Here is a 27,201-nt window from a genome sequence, read left to right on the forward strand (position 1 = left end):
GGTGCCCTCCACCTCTTTCACTCTGTTCTACAGCACTGTTATGGTGTCCCCTGCAGCATGGCACCCACTGCAGCTGAACCAGTCGCACAACCCTAAAACCATCTTTTTGGGTTGATAGAGATCATCACCTTTGATGTAGAAAAGAGAGTAGTTTATGGTCCATGTGTAGGAAAGCATTTGGAAGAAGAGAAAAGAGAGAGGGGGGAAACTGCAACATTTCAATATGATGAGTAGTGCTCACATCTGTTGTGTGTATCTAGTGAATTGAAGGTTTGGGCATGATATGATGCATTTTAAGTCAAGCACAGACAGATTTAGGATCAGCAATACAGATTTCCTAAACAATATAAATAAGAATACAGGAAAAAGCAGTACAATTTTTATGTTTTCAGAAACACAGATGATATAGAGCATTTCCTTTTCTCCTTGTTCCCCCAAACTACGTAAGATTATGGTAGTGGCAGATAAGTTTAAAGAACCCAGAAAGGAATGAAGATTTGTTTGGCATAAAATCTATATCCTGCTGTGCTCTCAGGCAGAAGAACATTTATCAGTACAAAGGTATTAGGTAATAGGTATACTCCATTCATTTGCGAGTCAAAGAGAAGCCAGGATACAAGAACAATTACATACCTACATTTGTCCTATGCATCTCAAAGGCTAAAATCCAACATGTTCAAGTAAGTAAAATGTATCTGTACTTCTCCCAAATAAGCAACACTTTTGAGGGCTGACAGAAAAACTGACACATGCTGAGATGCAGGGCTAGCAATGGAATGTAATAGGCAATATAGGAACAAGTTAGATCATTTGGTCCACATTGGCCAAGATAGTCTATATGGACTGGCAGCAGCTCTGCAGGCGCTCAAGTAACACCTGGTGGAGACCCCAAGGATAGAACCTGAGACCTGTCACTGAGTGTCAACAACAAGAGCTTGATGGTAGATGATACCATCTGCAAAATCCTCTGACATGTCAAAGCAGCACAACAATAAAGCCGTAAAATGGAACATAATGTTAAAATAACAGTTACAATAGAAAATATAAAAAGCCAGCAGGCACGAATATCCGCAGAACCACATGCAGGAAATCAATGTGCTTTGTGATCTGAAAGCTTCCCTAAATAAAAATGTAATCAGTTGTTGCCTGAAAGTTTTGACTGTGCGGGCGAATCAGATGTTCCATAACTGGGGGCAGAGGGTGGCACTGAGAATGCCCAGTCTTTTGTCATTACTTTCCTAGTCTCTTCCACAGATGGGGCAAGGATCAGGGCATTGCCTGCAGGTTGCAACTCAAGTACTAAGATCCCAAGTCACTAATGGCTTTTTATGTTATTCGTAAGACCTAGAGTTAGACTTGGCAGCTCTCTGGCAGCCAGGGCAGTACTTTCAGGATTGGAGCGATATGATCCTTGCTTGCTACTCCTGGACTAAAGCATTCTACACCACCAGCAGCTTCCAAACTATCTTCAGGGGTAGCTCAACACAGAGTGAATTGCACCACTCTATCTGGGATGCTACAAGAGCACTGGTTACTGAAGCTGAGCTAAATTGAGGCAAGCAGTAGAAGTTAGCTCCTTTCTGGCACCATCTTCTTTGCCTTGGTGTTGATTTAATTCTGAGGTGTGCTATAAAGGTGCCACGCGACACACTTACGATTCCAAACAGACTGATAAGTCCTTTCGACGCAGCTATAGCTGTATCTCTGCTTAATTCAGGCAACTGCTTTATCTCTCCAAAGCGCAATAGCTTCAGTTATAAATGTTCTGATTAAGATTACTGAGTGCTTCTGTGTATTCCGGATCACTTCCAGCACCACTGCCTGCTCAGAAAGGCCCTGATCACCTCTGCTCATTGTTTCCACTGTTTATACAATGGCACTGGAAACACCAAGTGACTACGGATGTTGAAAACACTCACCTGTGCAGTGTCTCCCAGAGGTGGCAACAGGCACCTTTTGTGACACCAAAAGGGGTGGTTTAAATCAGAAACTTAGATGCAAGGAAGACTGTGCAGCTTTTTGATGCAAGCTCCACTTTGGACAGATAAGGACCAGTGGCTGACTACAGGAACGTCAATGCAATCAAGGTGTTGCCCTTGTTTACAATGTTCAAATTGTTCACGGGGTACACAATGGGAGGCTGCATAGATTTTGGATACACCGTGGAAAAAATAATTCCTCTTGCCAATGCACACAGCCCTCTTACTTCTCATTTCTCCAGGACGGACTGGAAGAGACCCCTGCCAGAAACCCCAAAAAGCCAGTGCTAGTCAGTGCAGTCAGTAATTACTAGATAGACCAGTGGTCTAACTCAGTATTCAGAACCTTCCTGTGTTCCTAAGAGTTAGGTTTGAGGCTTCCACTACCAACCCTCCATTCAAACTGGCTCCATCAACATTCTTGAAATCCCAAGGGGGAGAACTTCTACTTGCACATTATGTGACTCTTGCCTCCATATTCTTTTTAATCCAAAACCCAAAGCAGGCTGCAAATATGAGTTAAGGCAGGGAGTGGAGAAAAGCGACTGTAGCTTTTTCCATGTCACCATCACCCTCCCCAAACTGCTTTTCCCCACATTCATGGATGGATGTGGGGTCTGAATGGGAAACACATGGCAATTCCAGATTTTGCGAATTCTAACTTCCAACCCGGTAGAGGGCTATCTCAGTAGTGGTGCCCTCCCTGTGGAACACCCTCCCTTCAGATGTCAAGGAGAAAGAAAGAAATACGTAACTTGTAGAAGACATTTGAAGGCAGCCTTGTATCGAGGTTTTCATGCTTAATGTTTAATGTTTTTAGATATGCTGTAAGCCGCCCGGAGTGACTGGAGAAACCCAGCTGGATGGGTGGAATATAAATAATAATAAATAATAATAATTACTATTCCCAGCCAGCATGGCCAGTGCTCAGGGATGATGGGAGATGTCAGTCCAACATCTGAAGGCACCAGATGTTGGACTGACATCTGTAGCTTGTCTTTCATGGGTGGGCAGACAGTTTAGAGAAAGATTTATCCAAAAGCCCTCTCTGTCAGTCTCCCCTAACCCTCATCAGCTTCTTTGCTGATTACAGATATAAACTCAGGTTCTCTGTGCTCCACTCCGACTCTGTCTACCCATGGACCTCTTTTTCCAACTGAAATATTCTTCCTGAGAAGCAGAAATAGAATCTTCATGCAATATAAAACTTTCAAATGGCCTCCTCTACAATGTTTTGGGAAGTGCTGGTTTGTTATTTAAGTGTTAAAATGTGTTGGGGTGAGCATTAAGAAACTCAGTGGCAAATGTAAGGTGCCTGGTGGAATTAATAAATGTTTCCTGTTCAGGAATAGACAGGCTGATTCCCGCCCTCACCGTGCTTAGCATTTAACAGTGATTAATTCAATCCCCCAAGGGCTTCTGCGCTTCTGTGAATCTAAGCGCCATGCAGCCATTCCTGCACTCAAAACGTTCCAGAGGTTTCACCTAAACATTATTGCAGGTGACCCGCACAGTGCAATGCTGCCACAAAAGATTACTCCTTCTGCAAATGAGATGCCAAACCAAGAACGGCTAAGCCCAATCCTTCTTCCCAGTGAAGTGAGAAATGGTATAATTTTTTTAACAATGGAGCCGATAAAAAATTATGCGCTTTTCCCGCGCTTAATGAGAGATTCGAGGGGGGCCTTGTCGCTTGCTATACAAATGCCCTTAGTGAAACATTTAAAACTTCCTGCTGAGACCAAGCTTTTGGAAATATTACCCATTAATCTCAGTGGGTGCTCCTTTCCTCTCTGCCATGGATGGTTACTCGTGAAAACCTGAGCTACAATCTGGAAGCATCTTTGGCCGGGTAGTTATGCTGAAAGAAGCAATTTTTTACATATTTTTTTTTTAAAAAAATAGATTAACATAGAATTTGTATGCTTCTAGAGTATTGGGGGGGGGAGAGACCCTAACATTCTTCTCATTCTAAAGAAAACCTATACCTAATCCCAAGGGAGGATGGTACATTAGTGCTAATGGGGCACAGCCCCACCTACCTCAGTGTGCCCTTAGCCAGTTCCCCACGGCTAGCCACTTTGCTTCCACCTGTCATTTACTCAGCCTCCTCTTCCTACTGACCTTCCCGTCATATGCTCCACTAGCCCTAACTGGTACCAACCACTACTGTGGTTTTTAATGCACCCCCATAAAAAAATGTATATACAAAAATGATTGTAGAAAAACACACACCCTCGAAGTGGTTTACAGAAAGATTATGGGACATGCATGAATCCTTAAAGGTAAAGGGACCCCTGACCATTAGGTCCAGTCACAGACGACTCTGGGATTGCGGGACTCATCTCGCTTTACTGGCCGAGGGAGCCGGCGTACAGCTTCCGGGTCATGTGGCCAGCATGACTAAGCCACTTCTGGCGAACCAGAGCAGCGCACGGAAACACCGTTTACCTTCCCGGTGAAGCGGTACCTATTTATCTACTTGCACTTTGACGTGCTTTCGAACTGCTAGGTTGGCAGGAGCAGGGACCGAGCAACGGGAGCTCACCCCGTGGCGGGGATTCGAACCGCTGACCTTCTGATCAGCAAGTCCTAGACTCTGTGGTTTAACCCGTGTCCTGATGCCTGAATCCTTAACTAAGGATTAAAATGCAGTTGGCTCATCGTTCTGTGGCTAATTTTTAAAATGCTAAATAGTGAGCATGGAGTCTAGAAATCAGGTTCAGGACTGTGGCATGCTAGAGTTTCACTCCCTTCCATGGTCCCAATGAACACTGCCTTCCTCCGCCCTGCTCTTATTAGTCCCCTTAGGGAAGTTTCTAATGGCATCAGTAGGGTTGTTCACACACTAAGTGCAGGTACACCTGGTCTCTACAGGTGCACAAGTGTTTGTGTGAAGGAGTGATTACACCCACATACCCATGCATGCATACGCGTGTGCACCCCCCCCCCCATGTGTCAATGTAGAGAACTGAGCTTAATACTGGGGAAATGAGAAACTGACAGACATATATTGACAAGATTCATCCATGCTTACCGGTCCTGAAAGACCTACACTGGTTCCCAGTACGTTTCTGGGCACAATTCAAAGTGTTGGTGCTGACCTTTAAAGTCCTAAACGGCCTCGGCCCATTATACCTGAAGGAGTGTCTCCACCCCCCATCGTTCTGCCTGGACACTGAGGTCCAGCTCTGAGGGTCTTCTGGCAGTTCCCTCACTGCAAGAAGCAAAGTTACAGGGAACCAGGCAGAGGGCCTTCTTGATAGTGGTGCCCACCCTGTGGAACGCCCTCCCATCAGATGTCAAAGAAATAAACAACTACCGTATTTTTCGCCCCATAGGACACACTTTTTCCCCTCCAAAAATGAAGGGGAAATGTGTGTGCGTCCTATGGGGCGAATGCAGGCTTTCACTGAAGCCTGGAGAGCGAGAGGGGTCGGTGTGCACCGACCCCTCTCGCTCTCCAGGCTTCACGTAGCTCTCCGCAAGCAGCGGGAGCCCGGCGCTGGGCTCCCGCTGCTTGCGGAGAGTTGCCTGCATGCCGAAGGCTGGGCGCGCTGAGCTCAGCGCACCCAGACTTCAGGCACCTCTCCACAAGCCGTGGGAGCCCTGTGGTGGGCTCCCGCGGCTTGCGGAGAGTTGCCTGTTCTGGGGGCTGGGGTCGGGGGAAGCTCGGGCTTCCCCCGCCCCAGTCCCGCACCTGGGGGGAAAATAATTTTCCCCCCTTTATTTCCCCCCCCAAAAAAACTAGGTGCGCCTTATGGGACGGTGCGTCCTATAGGGCGAAAAATACGGTAGGTACCTGACTTTTAGAAGACATATGAAGGCAGCCCTGTTTAGGGAAGCTTTTAATATTTGATGAATTATTGTATTTTAATATTTTGCTGGAAGCCACCCAGAGTGACAGGGGAAACCCAGGCAGATGGGTGGGGTATAAATAATATTATTTAAAAAAAATAAGTAAGATAAATGAGTACTTCATGGTGTGCCGTGAGGGTGAGGCTATTGCTAAAAAGCTACTAAAGCTGGGGTGAAGCTTTCCTGGCTTGGCTATTTCATAGTAGGCCTCCTGAGACACTGGTATGCATATCAGGCCCAGAGGCTAGATGAGGACCTACAAGTTTCTCTCTCAGGTCCTCAGGATCCTGTCACCCAAGACACAAGTCCTGCTTAACACTCTCCCTGCGTGTTTTGGCCCAGCTGCAATGTGTGTCTCCAAGTGAATATTTTTTAGAAATGCGCAAACATTATATAGCAATATTGGTGATCCAAGGAGGAGAAAGGAAACACAGAACAATGTTGTTGTCGTGCCAGCCTAACAATCTTTGTTTTCGAATAGGTTAGAAACGAGACAACAGGGACTGCTGCAGTTCCTTTCATAACTCGATGACATCTAAAGGTTAGCCTTTATTTTTTCCTATTGATAAAAATGACTGGAGGCAAAGCAATAGATAAATGCTTAGGAACACTTGAGAGCTAAAATGGGGGAAAAAAATTAAGTCTACATGGACCCAACCTTCCTGTTTAGAAAGCGGTAACAATAATACGGTGACAGCATTCTTTGCATCCACTCAAAAAAACAGAACAAAACAATATTCTGGCATAAAGCAGTTTGAAATTAATGTGCATTTACCAGTTCCTATTTTCATTTTGAAAACCTGCAGAAATGGCAGATATGCTTAAGGTATTTGGTGGTGGTGGTGCGTTGTTACAGCACAACGAGCTTTTATAAGGCTACATCTGTACAGTAGACTCGCATGCTACCGGTTGCGCACATGAACGCAGTACCCCAGCGTTTCACAATTCTGGACAACTGGAATCTGCCCTAAAATGTTACAATGTGAAGTGCTCCTTTTCACTATTCCAGTCAGTCATCTCCTCCATTCCATTCCCAACTCTGACATCTAAAAGAATATAAGAAACAAGATGCACTTCAGTGATGTGGAACCAGGGGAGGGGGAAGGGGGGTGCAGTAGGTGCGGGCCGCCTCAGGTGTCACCACTGAGGGGGGTGACAAAATGCCGGGCGGCACTTATCATGGGGCCTGCAGCACGCCCGAGCCACACATCTCTCCTGGGAGAGACACAGTGGCTTGGATGTGCGCAGGCTCCGTGCTGCCCAAATGGTCTGCCCGCTGCCTCCCCCCCCCCCAGCTGTAGGGCGGCTAAGTGCGAGGAGGCAGGTGGACTCCGGTGGCCCTGTGGTGTGCCCTTCCCCTATGGGCGGCCTGCCCCGTTCCTATGGAGTGGCTCGAGTTGCTTCCTCTGCCGCTGTGTGGAACCACCAAAGATGTGGAGCCAGCACTGAAAAAGCACTTCCGCTACCCTCCACACTTCGTTTCTGAATACCTTTTTTGGTGGGCGGTGTTGTGGCCGGGCATTGGGTCCTGCAATGATCTGGCTGGGGGCGGAGACTAACACCCTCCTCGTAGCCAGCCAGCTGCTTCGCTGGCACTAGGTGGGGCTCCGCCCATGGGCGGCCCCGCTGTCCAATCAGTGCCAGTAGAAGGCATGGCCGCAGCAACCTTAAACTGTGGCACAGCCTGGGAACCATCCTCTCATGCCCTTCTGCTGCCCTCCATACTTCATTTAACAAGTGAAACACCAGGAAAACCTCCTCTGCTGATCTTAATGCAGAGACACCCAGAAGAAGGTGTTTTCTCAGATATTTGGGCCCCAGATAACTCATGGTTCATGTCAACATAAACATCTTGAATGGCTGCCCAGAAGTAACTGCCAACCAGAGTATGTCTTTGAGAATAGAAGTTGTATGCAACTGACCCACTACTCCTGCCAACCCCTTGGCTATTTTTCTGCTTACAAATAGGATGGATAATTTTTGAGAGTTGATAGGCACACAGCTCTAGTATATACAATATACAAGATTATCAAACGAGGACAATAGTTTGGCAATCAGATCAGTCGTTGTTCCTTTGTTTCTAATATATTCTCTGCTACCACTACATTCAGGAATGGGAGAACTATAACTATGGGCAAGCACCTTTTGCATTTTTCATTATTAAGGTCAAGTAATTTATTAGTTTCCCATTATCACCAGGCCGTAGCTCCCCATACTACGCAGTTGCTTCAGTGCCTGAATTCAGTTCAGCTAAGGGAAGACATGAGATTGCTAGCAACTGTACCCTTGTTTTACAGCTGCAGTAATTCTCTCAACTACAGAGGAGTTGCTTTCAGGTGACACCTGCAAAACAGAGAAAGCTCACAAGTTTTAGTCCCAATCAGCCCAGTGTCCTGAGGTTGCTGTTTTAAATCTCCAGGATGCTTTATTACATGACCCCTGACTCCAAGGTTAGGGATAATACGGATCCCCTGCAACTGTTAATCAGGTGAGCAGCATTTCTTTATTTAACTATCACCATAAGAAGGAAGCTTGCACTGCATTCTGCAAATGTAAAGATGGTTTTGCTTTTGACAAAAGGTTCTTGCAAGCTGTGCTTTCATTTTCCATCCCAGATTTTATGAGATGATAATATTCTGCCTGGGTCCCCCCCTTTTTTTTTCAATGGGATAATCTGTGTTGCAACAGAACCACAGGAAGGTGAAAGGAAAAAGCAATGTGGAACACTCCCAGGAGATAATGAGAAGATTTTGGTTTTCTGAAAATACATTTTACATGCAAAAGATAACAGCCATTCCTAGCTTAAGTCTCTCATAAGTGAGCAGGAACTAAGAAGCAGAGATAAGTTTAGCAGCAAATAAGTATTAAAGTGGAGAGCTTAAGCAAGTAGTTATCTAAATAAAGCATTCAGCTCTATCATTGTTCCCTTATTTCTGGTTCCTCGCGCTTCCTATTTGGTTTAGTTATATTTTCGCCAAGAAGGACAAGATAAAACAATTCAATGTTGCTTCATTCCATTTGTTTGTTTGTTTGTTTGTTTGTTTAAAAGGAGGGATAAATAAAGATTGAGCAGGGGTCCGTCAACATTGTTTGAAAGGATTTTAAGCATATGGCTGACAGTGGTATTACTAACTCAGCCAATCAGGTTCTGACAGCCTGAGATACTCAGGCTGTGCAATTGCCAATAATGACAGTAGGCCCAGGAGTCCTGTTAACTTACAATATTTCCTTACTAGAAAAGCCTGGCATTGTAGCCTAGGCTTTTCTAGTAAGGAAATAGATTTTTGGGAAAAGCTTCACCATGCCTGTAACTCTCTCTAATTATGCTTTATGCCATGCCACCCATTTTGTAACTGGCACCCACAGCACACTCTCAAAACCCAAAATGTGCCCACTGATCCGGAAAGGTGGGCAACTCCAGCCTTAAAATTTAACAGCAAACAAGTGGCAGCAGAAGTGCTCTTTGGAGCTACCTCCCCAAGGATGTCTCAAAGTAAGGGAACTCCAAGGCATGGGTGGCCCTGAACTTCTGGTCTCTGAAGAGCGGAGAGGGTGATTTTGCTTGCCATCTTATGCAGTGAGGAGGAACAGCCCCTTTGCTGTTCTGCTGATTGGCACAAATTGGCAGAGGAGCTGATGGGGCTGTGTGTCTTCCTCTTCTTCTTCTCTCTCTGTGTGGTGCATTACTGTGTGTGTGTTTTTGTATGAAGAGAGGTGAAGAGCAAGGCTATTGCCTGCTGAGTATGCATGTGAGGTGTTCTGTACATGAGTGTGTGGTCTCTATCAGCGTTGCAGCTTCAGTTGTATACACTGCCTGCCAGTGATTTATATTTGTAGGAAAAGTGTAAGCTAGGATCCAGAAAGCCATGTGATTCACCTGCCCTACAGTGCCACTCCCCCAAACAAGCAAGACGTTCAGCGGATGGTCTCATGATTGCTGGCACTCCTATTACATCCAGCGCGTCTTCATTGCAATCAATCCATTGCATTAGAAATGTAAATTCCCATCTGCTTTTAATCAGTGGGCCCCTATAAATGGCTTCTTGTTTATGGCTTGCCTACAAAAATAGCATAATCTGCACATATATTTGTGGAGGATGATTTCCCCCTCCAAACAATAAATGTCACTTAGCTGACAGATGAAGTGTCCTCAACGACAACCAAAGAAACCCACCCTTATTATGGTACTGTAGTTTCCATTTAATTTACAATTTAATTAATCAATGTGCTGCTTGAAAACAAGGCAATTAGTTAACCTACAAACAAACCTTTAATTAACTGACAGCTTTAGAAACAGCAATATATATGACAGTGCAAATACCTTTAACTGCAGTTCTGTGCAACCAAAGGAAATGCAAGTCATGCTCTTTTCTGTGTCTGGTTCCAGTGATTATTGGCGCACAGATGCATGTGGAATTGGCCCTGTCACAACCACCTCTCTCTCCCAAGGCCATGCCTCTAAATAATCATGCTTCAGATCCTCCCAGAGTCTTTAAACCTCACTGGGATGTGTGTATGCATGTATGATGATACCGCTTGCTCACCTGGAAGATGGAATGGGTGTATAGAAGCTCACCTAGGGCACAGAAGTAAACTTTACATTTGTCCCACCCACTTCTGCTACTGGACCGAATTGCTTGCTAAGGGGACACAGGAAAGCTGCCCATATAGGAACATGACCTATTGACACTTTGCCACCCTTGGCTCCTTTGGGAGGAAAGGCAGGATGTGAATCTAATCAAATAAAAAAGATACATTTTTTAAAATGTTCCCAATTCAATGTCTCTCTGGAATGTATATGGGTTATGATTTTCTTGGCTTTTCCCAAACCATGTAATGTCAGAAGTGTGACCGAGAATGAGTAATAGCCAGCCTTCAACATCATGTTACTTTAATTATTTTATGAAGTTTGTTTCAGTATAAAGTATCGAAGAAGAGGAGGAGGTGTTTGGATTTGATATCCCGCTTTATCACTACCCGAAGGAGTCTCAAAGCAGCTAACATTCTCCTTTCCCTTCCTCCCCCACAACAAACACTCTGTGAGGTGAGTGGGGCTGAGAGACTTCAGAGAAGTGTGACTAGCCCAAGGTCACCCAGCAGCTGCATGTGGAGGAGCGGGGAAGCGAACCCGGTTCACCAGATTACGAGACTACTGCTCTTAACCACTACACCACGCTGGCCACAGACAGAATGCAGCCACATGCCTGCGCCCTTCTTCAAAAACTTGCTTTCGGTGACAGTGGTGGGAGTCAAGTGCTTTGCACCAAGCAAAGTTCTCATGGCAAGTTGCTTCTTTCAGCCCTTTGACGTTTGTCATGATTACCTGGTAGTTTTATTTTATTTTTAAACAACTTTTGAAAATTTGTGGTAAAGCACCTTTGGGTTCCAATTAAAAATCAGATTCCTGGGTAAATGTGGGATGATTTCAAGGCACATAAAAAGCAAAGGTAGCTGTGTTGGTCTGTAGAAAAACTGCAAAAGGCACAGTGGAACAATGCCTTTATTAGGCTCAAGCAAAATGTCACAAAAGCATGGCCGGTTTTTGAGTTCTCTGGAAGTATTCATTAGGCAAGCTGTTATGCACCAGCACAGAGATTTCTGTTTTGCATGTGCATTGATGAATACCAAACCTAGCAGTTCAAGGCACAGTCTAAACCTAGAGGACAATGATTTCTCATCAGCTGAAGATCGACTTCAGATTTTGTGGGCTGTATCCTCTCCAGCCATTAGATAACACTACACAATTTGGTTTCAATTGATTCTTTCTACCTGGTACACTATTCAAAATTAATTCCTTGTTTCACTAAATTAAAGACTGCCATGTTTACTTCTCTTAACTCTTGTTCTCTGTGTACCATGGGATGAAATGGTGAAGAGGGGAACTATGTACACCACCTTAAGCTCCTTGGAAGATAAAGGTGGTCTATAGATGTGATAGATGATAGATGATAGATAGATAGATAGATAGATAGATAGATAGATAGATAGATGATAGAGTAGATACATTCATACACACACACATACATACATTCATTCATACATAAAGGTAAAGGACCCCTGGATGGTTAAGTCCAGTCAACGGTGACTTTGGGGTTGCAGCGCTCTTCTCATTTTCAAGCCGAAGGAGCCAGTGTTTGTCCACAGACAGCTTTCCAGGTCATGTGGCCAGCATGACTAAACCGCTTCTGGCACAACGGAACACCATGACAGAAGCCAGAGCATACAGAAACGCCGTTTACCTTCCAGCCACAGCGGTCCCTAGTGTGTTTTCGAACTGCTAGGTTGGCAGGAGCTGGGACAGAGCAACAGGAGCTCATTCCGTCACAGGGATTTGAACCGCCAACCTTCTGATCGGCAAGCCCAAGAGGCTCCATGGTTTAGACTACAGCACCACATACATACATAAATACGTTATACATAAATTTTAATAATAAATAATAAATTAATATTACATGGTGTGGAGAAGGTGAATAGAGATAAACATTTCTCCCCTTTAATAATATGGGAATCTGGGGCTCTCCAATTAAGCTGAATGGTAGGATATTCAGAACACACAAGCGTACAGCACATAGAAGTATGGAATTAACTCACACAAAATGTAGTGATGGTCATCAAATTTGATGGCTTTAAAAGAATATTAGACAAGTACATGGAAAATGATGCTCTCACTGGCTTCAAGTCATGGTCACTGTGCTATCTTCAGAATTTGAGGCAGCATGCCTTGAAAGGCCAGTTACTTTGAAACAGCAGGAGAAGAGGAGAGGGCTAGGGTGCTTATGTTCTGCTTGTCCCTACTGGAGAGGGATGTGGAAGCTGTGACTCTCCAGATGTTGCTGGACTCCACTCCCATCATCCACAGCTACTGGCCATGCTGGATGGCAGTTGGAGTCCAACAACATCTGGAGGATGACAGGTTCTTCATTCCTGCTATAGGCATCTCATTGGCCATTGTGGAAAAACAGGGTGCTGGACTAAATAGTCTGTTGGTTTCATCCAGCAGAAATCCTCTTATGCTCTTTGGCAGCTGTGTGAGTGCCTTGTGCATCCCAAACTACAGAAGAAGTCTGTGAATCAGGGTTTAAATTTTTTATTATATAAGGAAGCGGGATCAGAGTTAATAACACTTGCGGTTGTTTTTTATACTTGGAAGCTAACAGATGCAAGGACAGCTGAAATTAGATGAATAAAACATGTTTTCTCACCATAAAAATAATTCCAAGCTTATTACATCTTGTGAGTGCAAGATCTGGATGCCAACGGTAGGCTAGCTTAGAGCACTGTTCCCTTATCTAAATTAACAATCCAATCACTTAGAACAAATGCTTTAGTAATTTGGATGCACACACACAAAAGTCAGAAAAGAAGACATGACAGGGAGCAGGCAGCACAGCTTGCCAAGCTGTGCTAGAGAGAGAAAAACTGAGAGGCAGATTTCCTTCTAAAAATATGTGCATGAAAAATGAACATTGGGTCCAACAAGTTGTGAACTGCTAATGCCCTGTGAATGACAGGATTATGCTTCCCCCCATAAATATATTTATTGCACATGTTGATCACCAAAGGGAACTTGGGAAAGATTAAAAGCCTGATTCTAGCTTCTGTTGAACACTGAGAAGATAAGGAGAGCCTGCTGGATCCAGCATCCAGCCCAGCCCATCCTCACAGTACCAAACAGATACCTATTGGAAGATCACAAGAAGGAGCTGAATGCAACAGTACTCTCTCCAGCTGTGGTTGCCAGAAACTGGCATTCAGAGACATACTGACAGTGGAGGTAGAACACGGCTGTTATGTACTGAGTTGAATAGGATCCAAAATGCAGCAGTCTGATTGGTCCTAGAACAATAGGATTCAGAATGCAGCAGTCTGATTGGTCCTAGAACATTAGGATTCAGAATGCAGTCTGATTGGTCCTAGAACAATAGGACCCAGAACGCAGCAGTCTGATTGGTCCACAGGAGCCACCCAATCCAGCTCCAGGTGGAAGTGAATCCACACCCTGATTGGCCTACAGTAGAATCCCGGAATTAGCCAATCACATGGGGCCCATTGTGTAAATAATGTATATAAAGCAGACATTCTGGGGGAACTTCCATTCCTCCTCACCACTATGTTCTGAATAAAGAGCATGAAATTGACTCTCGACTCGGAGTATATTTCAACAGCCATCATGGCGAGTAGCCATTGATCACCTTATCCTCCATGAATTGGTCTATCCCCCTTTTAAAGATATTCTGCTGAAAACCTAAGCTAAGGACCAGGGCTTCTGCACAAAGACACCACAAGAAGGCCTTTGTATCAAAATAGTGCCACCAGTGGAAGAACGTTTCAAAAAGGGCATATTTGGGGCACACAGGGTGAAAAGAAGCCAGGGCTAATACAATAGAGGTATAACACTCTAGACTGACAGCTTCCAGAAGCAAATAGTGCAGCCTTGTAATTGTTGAGGGATACACCAAGGAGGTTTTGAAGGGGGAGTGGAAAGAGCTACCAATACTTCACTGTTGTACAAAATGCAGCACTAGCAGTTGCCATAAGAACATAAGTAAAGGCCAACCAAAGGCCTATCTAGTCTGGCATCCACCAGTTTCTCCTAAATGTTCCACCAGATGCCAACGGAGAGGCAGAACATGAGGGCAATATCTCTTTCTCCCTATGCTCTGGTGTTCAGGAACATGTTGTCTCTGATCCTGGAGGTAGCATGCAGTCGTTCTGGCTAAGAGCCACTGGCAGTCTTGTCTTCCATGGATTTCTCTATAAATGAGGTTTCTGCTTGCATCACAACAGCCACATCCCACAAAAGGATCAGGCTGTTAAGAGAGCAACTTTTCCTTCAGAAATACACCTGAAGGTTCACTGAAGATCTACTGTTTGCTCATAAGACCAGGATTCTAGCTACACCAACAGTTCTGCCCTGCTTATCTATGCTCAGTGCTGGCAAAACATTGGTGCAATGGTGATACAGTTTCATTCTCTGGACATCATTTGGTACAACTGTCAAAGCGCTCTGTTCTTATGAGCCAAACAGTAGCTCGTACTGTGACTCAGCAGTATCATGTTTCCCCAATAGAAGCCATTGAACCTTGGCCTGAAAACAGCTAGCCTATGATTGCTTCAATACACTTTTAAAAACAAACAAGTGGATATTTCATAACTGAGAAACAGTGGCAGATTTCAGCTTCCCAGCACAGCATTCTTGGCACACACTACACAGGCTGTTTCAGTTGAAGATACGCACAACAACACATTTTTACAGAGAGTATTGACAGTTTGGAGGAGGGTAACCAGAATGGTGTGGAGTTCTGGAAACCAAGTCCTAAGAGGAATGGCTGGAAAAGCTGTATCTGGAGAAGAAAGCCTAGAGAGGAGAAATTTAAGGGGAGACATGGCAGCTGCCTTCAAGTAGCTGATGAGCTGCTGCATAGATGATGCTGTACCTAAATTCCTGCACTGAGCAGAGGGGTTGGACTAGATGACATTGAAGATGCCTTAAAAACCCTAAAATGCTATGATTTTATAATGTGTGTATCTCCCAAGATGGTTGCATATATACCTTATGCGGACAAATGATATCTCACACTCCCTAGCAGTAATTCAACCCTTTCATAAGTACTGTAGGCTCCATTTTGTGTGTGTCACATTTTATGGGAACACATCCCAAGTTAGTTTACACACTCTCAAAATGCCCTTAAAACTAATGCAAATGTCAAAGAACAGAGCTTAAACAAATTAAAGGTATTAATACTTTATACGGTGTTTTAAAGAAGCTCCTACTTATTTATGACTGCCTTTCACAACCTGGTTTACTCAGCAATTCTTGGAGGAGGAATAAAGACTCCTCAACACTTGTATACTGAAGTGCCATTTGTTCAATAAACCCTAGTGCCAGGCAACTGTGCTTAGAATTAACTATCTGGCTCTGGGACTCTTGGAACTAAAGTAGACTGTTAGGCTTGGTGTGATGTGAGATGATAGAATATTCAGACCACTGAAGTCACCAGGAATGAAAAAGCAGAGAAAGACATTACATGGCTGGAGAGGTAATTTATATCCTCTCTAGGAGAAGTCATGTCTCCTGGAGTAGAAGGGAAACTTGTCCATGCAAATGAATGGAGAAATCCAAGATGCTAATGCAGCACTGTCTGGGTACCAGGGCATCCCACCTGAAACAGGGAGTTTCTGCTCTTTCTAGCAAATATTATATATCCCATTGTTTTAACTGGATTTACAGCACAAGCTTATTCATACTTAGAGACAAGTCCCACTGATTTTGGTGGTACTTACTCCTGGATAAGAGTGTATGCAATGACTGCAGCTGGCTGAGGGCTGCTTACTACACTGCAAAACAACAACATAAAGAAAAAGTAGAAGGTCTGTCATAGCCAATACTTTAACCTATAGGTACATAAAGATGTGCCTTTTGACATTTATAATAAACTCTCCTTTTCCTGCTTATCATATTTTTTATTTGAAAACAATATTTATTTATTGAGAAAGTTTTTGATACAATATTGACAACTGAACCTATCTACATTTGTCCAGCAACCTCAGTATTTTAGATTCTTAAAAATGCAGAAGCATCACTTTAATAATATTGGAAGGATGATTTAGCTGTCAGCTTCAATGCTTCCATTCTACTTCTTTTCCTAAACAATTCTGATCACACACACACACACACACACACACACACACACTCCATTAAACTAGTTCTGGTGTTTTTGTCTAGGTTTGGCAGCAAAAGTCGCAATTCCTACTACTTTGTCACCTCTACCAGCAAATATCAAATTAATTCAGCATGATGTAAAAATGTCTGTCTCTCTCTGTGTAAAAAAAACACCCAAATGTGAAGTAGTCCCTCACGCCCAGGAGGCATTTGGAAATTGGGAAGTTGTGTTTTCAAGGGCACACTAAATGAGGTTCTTAAAATTCAAGGCTGTACATATCCTAATAGAGGGTAAAAGTTTGTCCCACACAGCAAAGGACACAAAGGTCACATCAAGCAATTTCCCAGCCATTGCCCATTTTGTTTTCTCAAAACCAATGTCTTAACTGAGAAGATACTATTGATGGTTTAGGGAAATAATTTCTGGAGTCTTAGTTAGCCATATGAAAAACTTTTTGTTTTGTTTGTCTTTGTCTTTTCTTTTTTTAAAGGCAGCCATCTGGTGTTTGTGTTACATGAATTTTGCAACTGTCATTTTTGCAGTGCATACCATTTTATCTTCACAGTAATGTTGCTAAAAATGTCTGAATTGCCTTGTTGGATTTGGACCACATAGTTCAGCACTCCGTGTCCAACAATGGCTGCCCCTTGCAGCTTACAATACAGGCAGAACAGAGGATGGAAATAATTCTCTTCTGCTGTTTGTTCCCAGCATACGTTAACAAAACGTGCACTGACCTTGAATATGGAAGTTCTGCCACTTCAGTTTGATAAACCTAGCCTTCTAGAATTGTCTAAAAACATTTTAAAGAACCACTCACGCTAGTGATATCACAATATCCTTTGACAATATGTTCCATAAACTGATAATGCGTTGCTTGTTCTGAACTTGCTGCCAATCACTAGACTGAGTGCTCGTGTTTTGAAGGGCAGGCAATTCCCCTTTATTCATTTTCGCTGCACCATTACTTGCTTTATTATATGTTATTTCCCCTCTCTCTTCTTTTGCTAACTAAACTTTCAACACAGCCTCCCCACATTATGTACTGAGAGCCTACTGAGTAACATTAGCAAATATTCTGAACACAGCAAATGAAATGTTCTTTTTCCAATTAACCTTCAAAATAAACCCCAAGAGCTTATCACTGAACTATTTTTTAGTTGTCCTATGAACAAAAACAACAGGAGCTTGCTGCAGTTTAAGGTAACCTTAAAAGGTGGATATTTGTTACAAAGCTGTAACGGTTTCCACAGTAAAATGCAATATGGTATCCAAAGAACGTATCAAAGGAGGAAAACTGAATTCTGCAGAAAAGCAGATCAAGTAAATCTGCAGATACTTCCTCTTTGTTTGCAATGTATCCTGCTTCCAAAAAACATACCATTTGGAATTTTTGGGGTGTGAGATGGCTAATAGAAAGCGAGATGGAAGGGCATGAATTGAAAGGAAGTCCAGAGGTTGGGGGAGAATGAAGATGAAATTCTATCTCTGTCTTCCTTTGGTTCTTGGAACTATCACACACAATCCGGGTGTTCTGGTCATGAGAACCAGAGGCATGTTACTTTCTTTCAAAGTGTAGATAAACTGCAATTGCACTATGACAATTTGTAACCACGTTACAGATAGTACATCTGTGCAACAAATGTATGAGTATGGGCAAACAGCTGTGGGATTTATTTATTTCCCAGTGTTCATAACAAATTGAAAAGCAATTCATTTCTGTGAAATGATGGGAGATTTAAGTATAAAATTAAAAGCAAAATATATATAGGTGTGCACTGATTGTCCTGTGCCATCCCACTGTATGTCCAAATCCTGATGATAGTATGCTATTTATTTATTTATTTTGCAGGGGGAAAGGTACTATTTAGCCCACCATATGAATGAAGGTTTGGAAAGTGTCTGAATTTAATGAGGGAGAAATTGGCAGCAAAATAGCTTTACTTCCTACTTGTCGTTAGACTAACGTAGCAGTCAGGCATGCCTGAGATGACCGAGCTGCCATACTATACCTTTAGTTTAGGGCAACACCCAACTAATTGAGGATCTTTGTACTGACTTTACTGAGAAAGTCTTGTGGCTGAAAAAAAGAAGAAAAAGCCCTCCTACTGACAAATGTGCTCCACAGAGGAGCAGATCCACAGCGTGCCTAAGAGGCAAAGTGAAATTTTTATACAGAACTTGATTCATTCAACATTGCGCATCTTTCCTCTGCTTTCTTGAAGGAGGTGGGGTGGAGATGAACACTGTGCTTGACCTATCTCTTGGAATTAACCACGAATCCAGGAGACCATATGGATTTGCCAGATGGCCTGCTATAATTTCATGACATTTATTCGAAGTATGAAGTTAAGTGATAAACATAATTAACATTCCTTTAGCTCCTTCCTGGATGTCTTTTATTAGTTTCATTTTTTCCCAGATATTGAAAGGTAAGTTAATACCTTGTTACCGAAACACAGATGCCTGCTAATTACCTCAGGAGGCTGAAGGCTCCGAAGCAGAGATCCTCAGTCTTAGACTCTCACTTACCCAACGACCCCGCTGTGAAGATTAATAGGCAGAGCGCTAAATCATAATGAGTGTGTCAGATCTCAAATGTTTTTCAGGTTCTTCCTAATTAGCATTAAGAGATACACAGTGTGCCCACAACATTTTCAAGATATCTGCCAGGCTTCGCCATAAACAAGGTACCTGACACGCTATGTTTTTCCTGCTTTCATTCAAGCAATAGTACAACAAATATTAAAAATCAAACAATCAAACTTGATAGGAAAAGCAACAATCCAAAGGAATAACTCCCTCCCAAACATTATTATAATTGTTTGCTTTTTTTCATCCTCTGCCAGTGATTGTTTGATGCTTTATTTATTGGGAAGCTATTTTGTGGTGGCTGTGGCTTCAAAGAATGTTTAGCTTTGGGAAGGCTACCTGCTGCTAGCACATTAAAGCCATACAGCAAGATAAGAAAATAACCGCTTCACTGTTTAACTTGTTACTTTTGCTATAGAATGTGGAGCTTGCTCAAAATCCTTTATTTTTTATTTTTATGCTTGATATTTATTCTGGACAGGCAGATAACATTTCTAGGTTTCTATGTACTGTGCAGTATAAGGTGAAATGAAATGCTACAAAAAAGATGAATTGTTCTGAAGTTCTCAAGATGTTCTCCTATCCTAAGAGATAGTGACACCAATGGGAAACTGGTCGACGCCAGTGCTAAACTGAGAGGCAGCATGAAATTTATCCATTAGCATCAGGGGTAGTTGCAAGCAAAGTGTTCAAGAAGACACACAGGAAATCAACAGGGTGAAGAGTCAGGGTTCTAACATTCTCCATCAACCAGAAAAGACAATGCTGATAAAAAATGGAATCAAATTACAGTATTACTTGAGTTGTTTGATAATGCTGTATTTTCCAATAAACGGGAAAGTTAAGGTACCCATGAACCTTAGCAAAGTAGCAAATTGCTAAGCAGCAAATTAATTGGTCATATTTTAAATCAGCCTTCCACAGCCTGGTGCACCTCATAAGTTTTGAACTACAACTCCCATCATCCCCAACCAGGATGACAAAACATCTTGAGGACTTCAGGCAGAGTAGGGCTGTTTCAAATCCTAATCATCTTTCATTTTGTTCATTAAAAAAGCAAAACAAACAGTTACTTCTATTTTTTGCTACTATTTCAACAGCTGACGGTCAAAGTCAGTTGCCTGCTCTGTTACTTTATTCAATGACTTCTACTATCCATTACTTTCCATTTCAGTGTGACATGGCTATCAGCAGTAAACTTTCCAGGATCACTATTCCTATTGTTTTTATCAATCCATAAAACTTGATATGGTTCTATCTATTGGTTCATGATTGTGCTTTGCTTGATTTATTGATCTCAGCATCTGCTTACAGAAAGCTTTTTGGTAGTCCACCTAGCTCCCCTTTCTTAACTTCTCCATCTCTTATATCAGGGATGGGCAGACTTAAGACTTCTGGAATCTATTTTGGGGTTGTTGTTGTTTTCCTAAAACCCTAGGATCTGCCAATATCAAAAGACACTTAGAATTTTTTTTTTAAAAAACTATGACACCAGAACTCCCGTTGCTCGGTCCTTGCTCCTGCCAACTTAGCATTTCGAAAGCATGCCAGTGCAAGTAGATAAATAGGTACCACTCTGGTGGGAAGGTAAATGGCGTTTCCATGCACTGCTCTGGTTCGCCAGAAGTGGTTTAGTCAGGCTGGCCACATGACCTGGAAGCTGTACGCCGGCTCCCTCAGCTAGTAAAGCGAGATGAGCACCGCAATCCCAGAATCTGTCACGACTGGACCTAATGGTCAGGGGTCCCCTTACCGTTTACTAGAGCTAAACTGAGTTCCACAGCCGCTCCAAACAAAAATCCATACCTTATCCTGGCCATTTCCCCTTATTTCCTTGATGTCATTTTGTTCTTACCTCTGTTACACACTAGGGAATCAGAAATCCTTGCTGATCTACTTTAAATCACACGGCCAACCACTAGTAGATCCCAGTGCCCTCACTTCTGCACGATACACAGCAGCAAAACCAATTGCATCATTGTTTGAAATGAACGCTCATGCATTCAGAGAGTGATAGTTATTGGAAGGGTTTAGGAGAGGAAGCAGAAGAAAACAATATGCGGTTCTTTATGAAAACATCTAGAGAAGCCATGAACTGCAAAATCACGGAGCAGAACTTTGCTTAATATTGTAAGACCATCTGACAGGCAAAAAAGAAGAAAAGTTAGGTTCTCATATACCTCCTGCATACATGACAGCCAACATGATCGATGATATCCAAGCTATCTGGCTATATGATGTGCCGAAGATTTCCTGTATCTCCTTGAAGAAGACTGTGATGGCTTTAGGGAATGCATAAGAAAATCCAATGGAGATGAAACTGCCAAAGACCACGACCCAACCCCATCCACCGTCCGGGGGAGCGTACTGCGGCGTCGTTGAGGGCGGCATTTTTTAATCTTTACAAGTAGGCTGCAGCGGGGAATAAAAAAAGAAAGTTGAAAAGGTTATTGAAATAGCTTCCTCTTTCTTCAGCATACTGTCCATATATAGTGGCCAATTCAATACAATAATACAAAACTATTATCCAATGCTTTAGCCAGCAGCAGATTCTCAAGTAAAACTGTCAGTGGATGATGTAGTGCAATTACTCATCTATAAAAGCCAAGGTAGCCTTCAGGGAGGGTGAAAACCTTGGCAAGGGTTACTGGAAGAACCTTATTAGGTATACTGTAGTTTTTCCAGGTCACTGATCCAAGCCACTGCAGTTGTATTTAGCAATTAATCACAGATGGTAAAGTGACATTTTGGGTCTTCTAGTATCAATCTACCCAGCTTCACCATCTCCAGTGAAGTGTGGTTGATTTGCACCATATGTGGGCCTGGCCTATATCTAGTACTTCTATTAAAATGTAAAATAATGCTTGACCTCAGCCTTAAGGGAGCATCACATTTTAATAGTTATTTTTAGGTAACATTTTCATGAAGAATGATATTCAAAGTGACTTGCAAAGGTAGTAAAACTCCAAGATTAAAACCATTTAAAAGACATACTGTATATACATACATGCATGCAAAATTGTAAAAGCATTTCCAATATAAACCAAAGTCCAAACTTCATTCAGAACATGGCTTGAATTAAACTATATGAAACAACATTTTTGGAACCCTGAAGGGCTTGATGGAAACATTGTTATTTCATTATGTGAATGTGAAAAGTGACCTTTAGTGCTATTAAATCTGAAAATAAAGATTGGTTATATAATGAGTAACAAAACTGGGATAAAAAAAAGATCTGAATTACACAGCTTCCAATTCCCCGTTTGAGTTGCCCACCTCCCTCCCAGCTGCCCTTCTCCCAGAAAACAGTCGCCCTTCCCACTTCCCTCCTTCCACATTCCAGCTGCAGCCTTGATATCTGTCCCCTAACGAAGCGATAATCCCAACAAGGGAAGAATGGCAGGCCAAGATGTTGGACTATGCTGAAATGGCAAAACTAACGGGAAGACTCAGGAATCAAGAAGACAAGGGGAAATTTTATTAGTTAGGAGAACATTGTAAGCAAATTAAAACCCTAGCTGGACTACAAGAAACACTTGTAAGGTAATGAAGATTATAGATAATTTGGAAAAATGAAAATTGTGGAGAATGTGCTGATATGCAGCTTTAATTTTTGTTTCAAGGAGCCATGTAGGGGAAGGGGGGAAGTCATGAGATTCAGAGAATCTCATAAAATGATTGTACAAATTGTTTGAATGTAAACTTGTAATGTTTATATCTGTCCCCTACCCTTCCTGCATGCCCATGTCCTTAGGCCTCTTCCTGAGTCTTTCTTAGCGTGGCCGCTCCTCCACCATCCCTCTTGCAGCTGCTATCACCGTCCAACTAACTCACAGACCTATCTATCTGCCACCATCACTGCACACTTTGACTCCCCACCCACAGACCTCCACAGGAAACATAGAATGGGAAAATGGAAGGTGGAGTGGCGAGCCAGCTTCAGTATTTGGGCACTGCCATGTTGATCAAAGGTAAGGAGGGGAAGCCTTTGTTGCTATTGGCAATGTCTGGGGTATTCCGGGTGTAAATCCAAAAGGGGGCAGTTGTGGGGTATGTATTTGTACAGTAAATGCTTCCTGTATTAGATAGAAGAGGCCAAGGAGGTTAGGGCTGGCTCACCTATGAGGCGAGGCGAGGTGACTGCATTGGCAGGCAGGATCCACAGAGGCAGCAGATCCAGCTTCCAAGGAATGTATTTCATGCTGTTGTTTCTAAGATGGCAATGATGGCGGCAGTGCACTCCTTGGAGGCTGAATCTGCCTCCTCCTCACAGCCCCACCCTCGTAGTCTCTTGGAAAATAGGGGGCACTGCTGGTCTCCTCCCACCACTGAGGAGGAATATTTTTAAGATATAGTTTTATTGATTTCTAATATATAACAATTACAAAAAGAGAGAGAAAGGGACACAAAAACAAAATCCCAACTTGCCCCCTTCCAGGGTGGATCAATCTAGTCAAGTTTGCTGAAGCCCAATCTGTGATGTTGGTAGTTGCCGTTCTTCAGATTAGCCAGTAAAGTGTTTTATAAAAGGATGCCATATTTCAACAAAATTGAAATTATGGTGGCTGCCCTCTGGGGTCTTCTAGGGTCTGCATCCACCTGGAGTGATTCAGAGCTGTCCCCTTCCTCCCCACCCCCCAGCATGGCCTTTGATTCTCCCACATCGACTGTTGGGTAAGGATGATTTGACCCCCCCCCCCCAAGTTCCCAATGTTGGTTTTCACTCCTCACTTGTCCCCCGTGGGGTGGGGTGGGGGCATTTTGTGCTTCGCTTCATATGTCTACATGTCTTGGGCCAGACCTAGAGGAGGTAATGTAAGTGTAGGTCCTTATCTCAGAATGTGCCCCACTTGAATGCTCCTCAAAAAGAAAACTAAATGTCAGAAATGGGGGCTCAGTCCTAACCTTCTCCCTACTAAGTTAGTTTTCTATGTTCAGGAGTAGCTCCTCACATGAGCACCTGTCTGTAGTCTAAAATGGGACCAATTGAGAAACCTAGTCCTTACACACAGGATAGCTGTGACAGAAATTTCTAAAAGCATCGGGCTATTTCTCTCCCCATTGTTGGTGTCCAGATGACTATTAATTTAATCTTGTTTAATCTGTGCTGACAGATACTGTCCGTACCTGTCCACACACACACACACAAAAGTGTAATGTGGATTATAATCAAGGGTTGAACATGTCCGAAGACCATTGACACGATAATTGTAATTGTAGCAAAAATAACACCATGTAAATCAGTGCACTGGAGCATTCATAGGAACAGAGCCTTCCATCACTGGAGCCTTCTGCAGACTAATGAAGAGATTCTTTTCCCAGTGTTTCTACTAGAAAACATGATGAGTCCTGTTTAATGATATATCAGAGACACCTTGCCTAATGAGAAAATCACTACCCCAATAACAAACAACAAACAAAGAAGTATAGCTGTTAAATTTCAATATGCCTCAAATGAATTATTCTATTTGCAATGGGACTGGAAAGCTCTGATGCAACAGAACTCATACAGACAAATCAAGGCTGGATGTAATAATAATAATTTATTATTTATACCCCGCCCATCTGGCTGAGTTTCCCCAGCCACTCTGGGCGGCTTCCAATCTAGTGTTAAAAACAATACAGCATTAAATATAAAAAAACTTCCCTAAACAAGGCTGCCTTCAGATGTCTTTTAAAGAGAAGATAGCTGCTTATTTCCTTCACATCTGAAGGGAGGGAGTTCCACAGGGCGGGCACCACTACCGAGAAGGCCCTCTGTCTGGTTCCCTGTAACCTCACTTCTCGCAATGAGGGAACCACCAGAAGGCCCTCGGTGCTGGATCTCAGTGCCCGGGATGAACGGTGGGGGTGGAGACACTCCTTCAGGTATACAGGACTGAAGCCATTTAGGGCTTTAGAGGTCAGCACCAACACAGTACAATTCCCTTTATTTATTTTTTATTTTTAAGTTGAAAGTCCCTACAGAACCTGTTTGATTGACAGGGGAAAGACAATGGTTGGGACTGATTCCATCTCCTACTTCCTCTCCTGAACAGCCGGGTAGTATCATTCTGCTTTTGGAAGGCATTGCATGCACAGATCAGGAAGAGGAAGGGTGCATACAGCACCCTTGCGTATGCATTGTACCTGGTAGGTGCCAGTGAGGTGGTGAGGGAGGTGGTGCTCTGTTACTCTTCTGGCTTCCCAACACAGCAGGTTGCTGTTTGATGTTCCTGATGCTTCATCTATGCTGTGCCTGCACCACACCAAGCCCCACCGACTTGACCCTCTCCTCTGCACTCGTGACCTGCTGTGTTGGCAAGCCAGGGGAGCAACAGAGCTCCTTCCACATCAGCTCACTGGCCACTACAGGTGGTACCCCATCCAGCTGTAAATAGTCATTCTGATTTGCGTGGCGAATTCCCGCCTCCCACCAGTGAAAATAAAGACACGAGACACATTGTTTAGGTTAATGGGCTAAAATTGGCCACAACTTTATTGGTTACAGGTGATGAGCAGTATTGGCTTTAGGCATTGGTCCTAATCGACTATCCGGCTCCAGTCTGTCTGCCTGAAGGCCAGGAAGGGTTAACACCAGCAGGGGGAGCCCTGCTGATGCACATCAACTAGGCACCCCCCCCCGGGTCACCGCTCGGGGGCTTGCCTTGGGCCCTGGCCTCCATAGGCTTTGGACGTGGCCACGCCCCCCGGAATCCTTTACTGAACTACCCTTCACAAACCGGGGGAGGTGATGGCACTCCCCCCCCCCGTTCATCTACATAACAATACCCCTACCAATGCCTAACCGCCAAACTGAGGAAGTTGTGACGATTTGCCACGAGGTAGGCAAAAAAACCAAATGGCTGGTGCCAATTTGCCAAGTGGAAAAATTCCTACCAGCCCCCTTAACAGCAACCAACTGAAGTCCATAGCAAGGTCAAAGGAGAAACCTTAAAGGCTGGCTGGGTGGGTGGGAAATTCCCCAGCTGATTGGCGGCAAAGAGGAAGGGCCTCTGCCGCGCTTGCCTTAGATGTGGAAAGCCACACACCCCGAGCCAGCCGATTGGCTGGCCCAGAGGATTCCCCTGTTCGCGTGGGGCTGGGAACCAGCCTCCACGCGAGTGTTGAGGGCATGAAGCCCGCAACACCACTTTCTCCCGAGGTCAGAAGTGGCTTTCCGCACACATCATATTGCCCCCTAGCTTGGATTGGCATGAATGGATGGGAAGATGCAATGGAGACCACATGGATCGGGACCGATAGGTATAATTGAGATCCATATTGAAAATGAGTAAATATGTCTGAACCGCAGCAATAGGATTCGTTGACAAAGACAGGCAGCAATGAATACCATACCAAACATTTTAAAAGGATGAAAACTGAAATAACAAGGTCAGAGAAACAGCCATGACAAATAATTCATCTTGATATCATGCACTGTAGATTCTAGTCAATCATGATCAACCTGTTTAGACTGCTTGTCTGCAAATGCTTCATTAATATTCCTCTGCTTGCCAACTGACAAAATCAACTCTCAATACAATAAATAGCTTGTCAGGAGAAGCTCCGAAAATGCTCGACTCTCTCCCATTTTTTATTTTTACAAATTCTCCGTATTTACTGTAGGATAGGCTACAATTCTGATAATATCAAGGGGTGGCCTTTTTTTTTTGCCCTTTATGTTTAGCAGGGTGCAACTTCTGCAGTTCCTCACTGATAGAGCTGCAAGGATCACAGTGACTTATGAATCTATTGAATAAACTTGTTCAACATGCTTCCAAAGACACAGCAACAATGTACAGTGGAGAAAACTGCTCACCGAATTGACTTGAACCCCACTTATACAAAGTACAGGCTCTGTCTTGCTTTGTATTTCAAACTGCACACATTCCTAGAACCAGGAACCTTTGCTTTTGCATGCAGCTGTCCTATGGGGTGAGTTAAACAAACTGCATCTAGGAACATTTCCCTGGCAAGGAAGTAATCTCGGGCCATGAACTGGGTCTGTACTCAGGTGTATTCCTCAGCTCCCTTTCCCAGACTCGGATCACCTCCAACAGCTGCCCATGGCTCAGTCTTGACAACCTCAAGCAAGGGAAACAACCACATGGGGGCGCACTGAAATG

General features: G+C 43.5%; 2 protein-coding genes across 7 annotated transcripts in view; both read right to left on the bottom strand.

Annotated features, from left to right (window-relative positions):
- Positions 1–27,201, bottom strand: part of LOC310688179 (uncharacterized protein) — a gene marked incomplete at its 3' end in the record, with an annotated part of 317,822 nt that overhangs the window by 36,953 nt on the left and 253,668 nt on the right. The gene's annotated exons all lie outside the window — the stretch shown is intronic.
- SLC16A7 (solute carrier family 16 member 7) overlaps positions 1–27,201 on the bottom strand; it is a 98,014-nt gene that overhangs the window by 12,195 nt on the left and 58,618 nt on the right. For all 6 annotated transcript variants that reach the window (XM_083463627.1, XM_083463628.1, XM_083463629.1 and 3 more), the window contains one exon: positions 21,274–21,505. In XM_083463627.1, the coding sequence (XP_083319753.1) occupies positions 21,274–21,484 (211 nt within the window). In that variant the 5' untranslated portion in view covers positions 21,485–21,505. The remainder of the gene's footprint in view (positions 1–21,273; positions 21,506–27,201) is intronic.

The sequence above is a fragment of the Podarcis liolepis genome (assembly GCF_965112155.1).
Source record: "Podarcis liolepis genome assembly, chromosome: 10".
NCBI classification, from domain to species: Eukaryota; Metazoa; Chordata; class Lepidosauria; order Squamata; family Lacertidae; genus Podarcis; species Podarcis liolepis.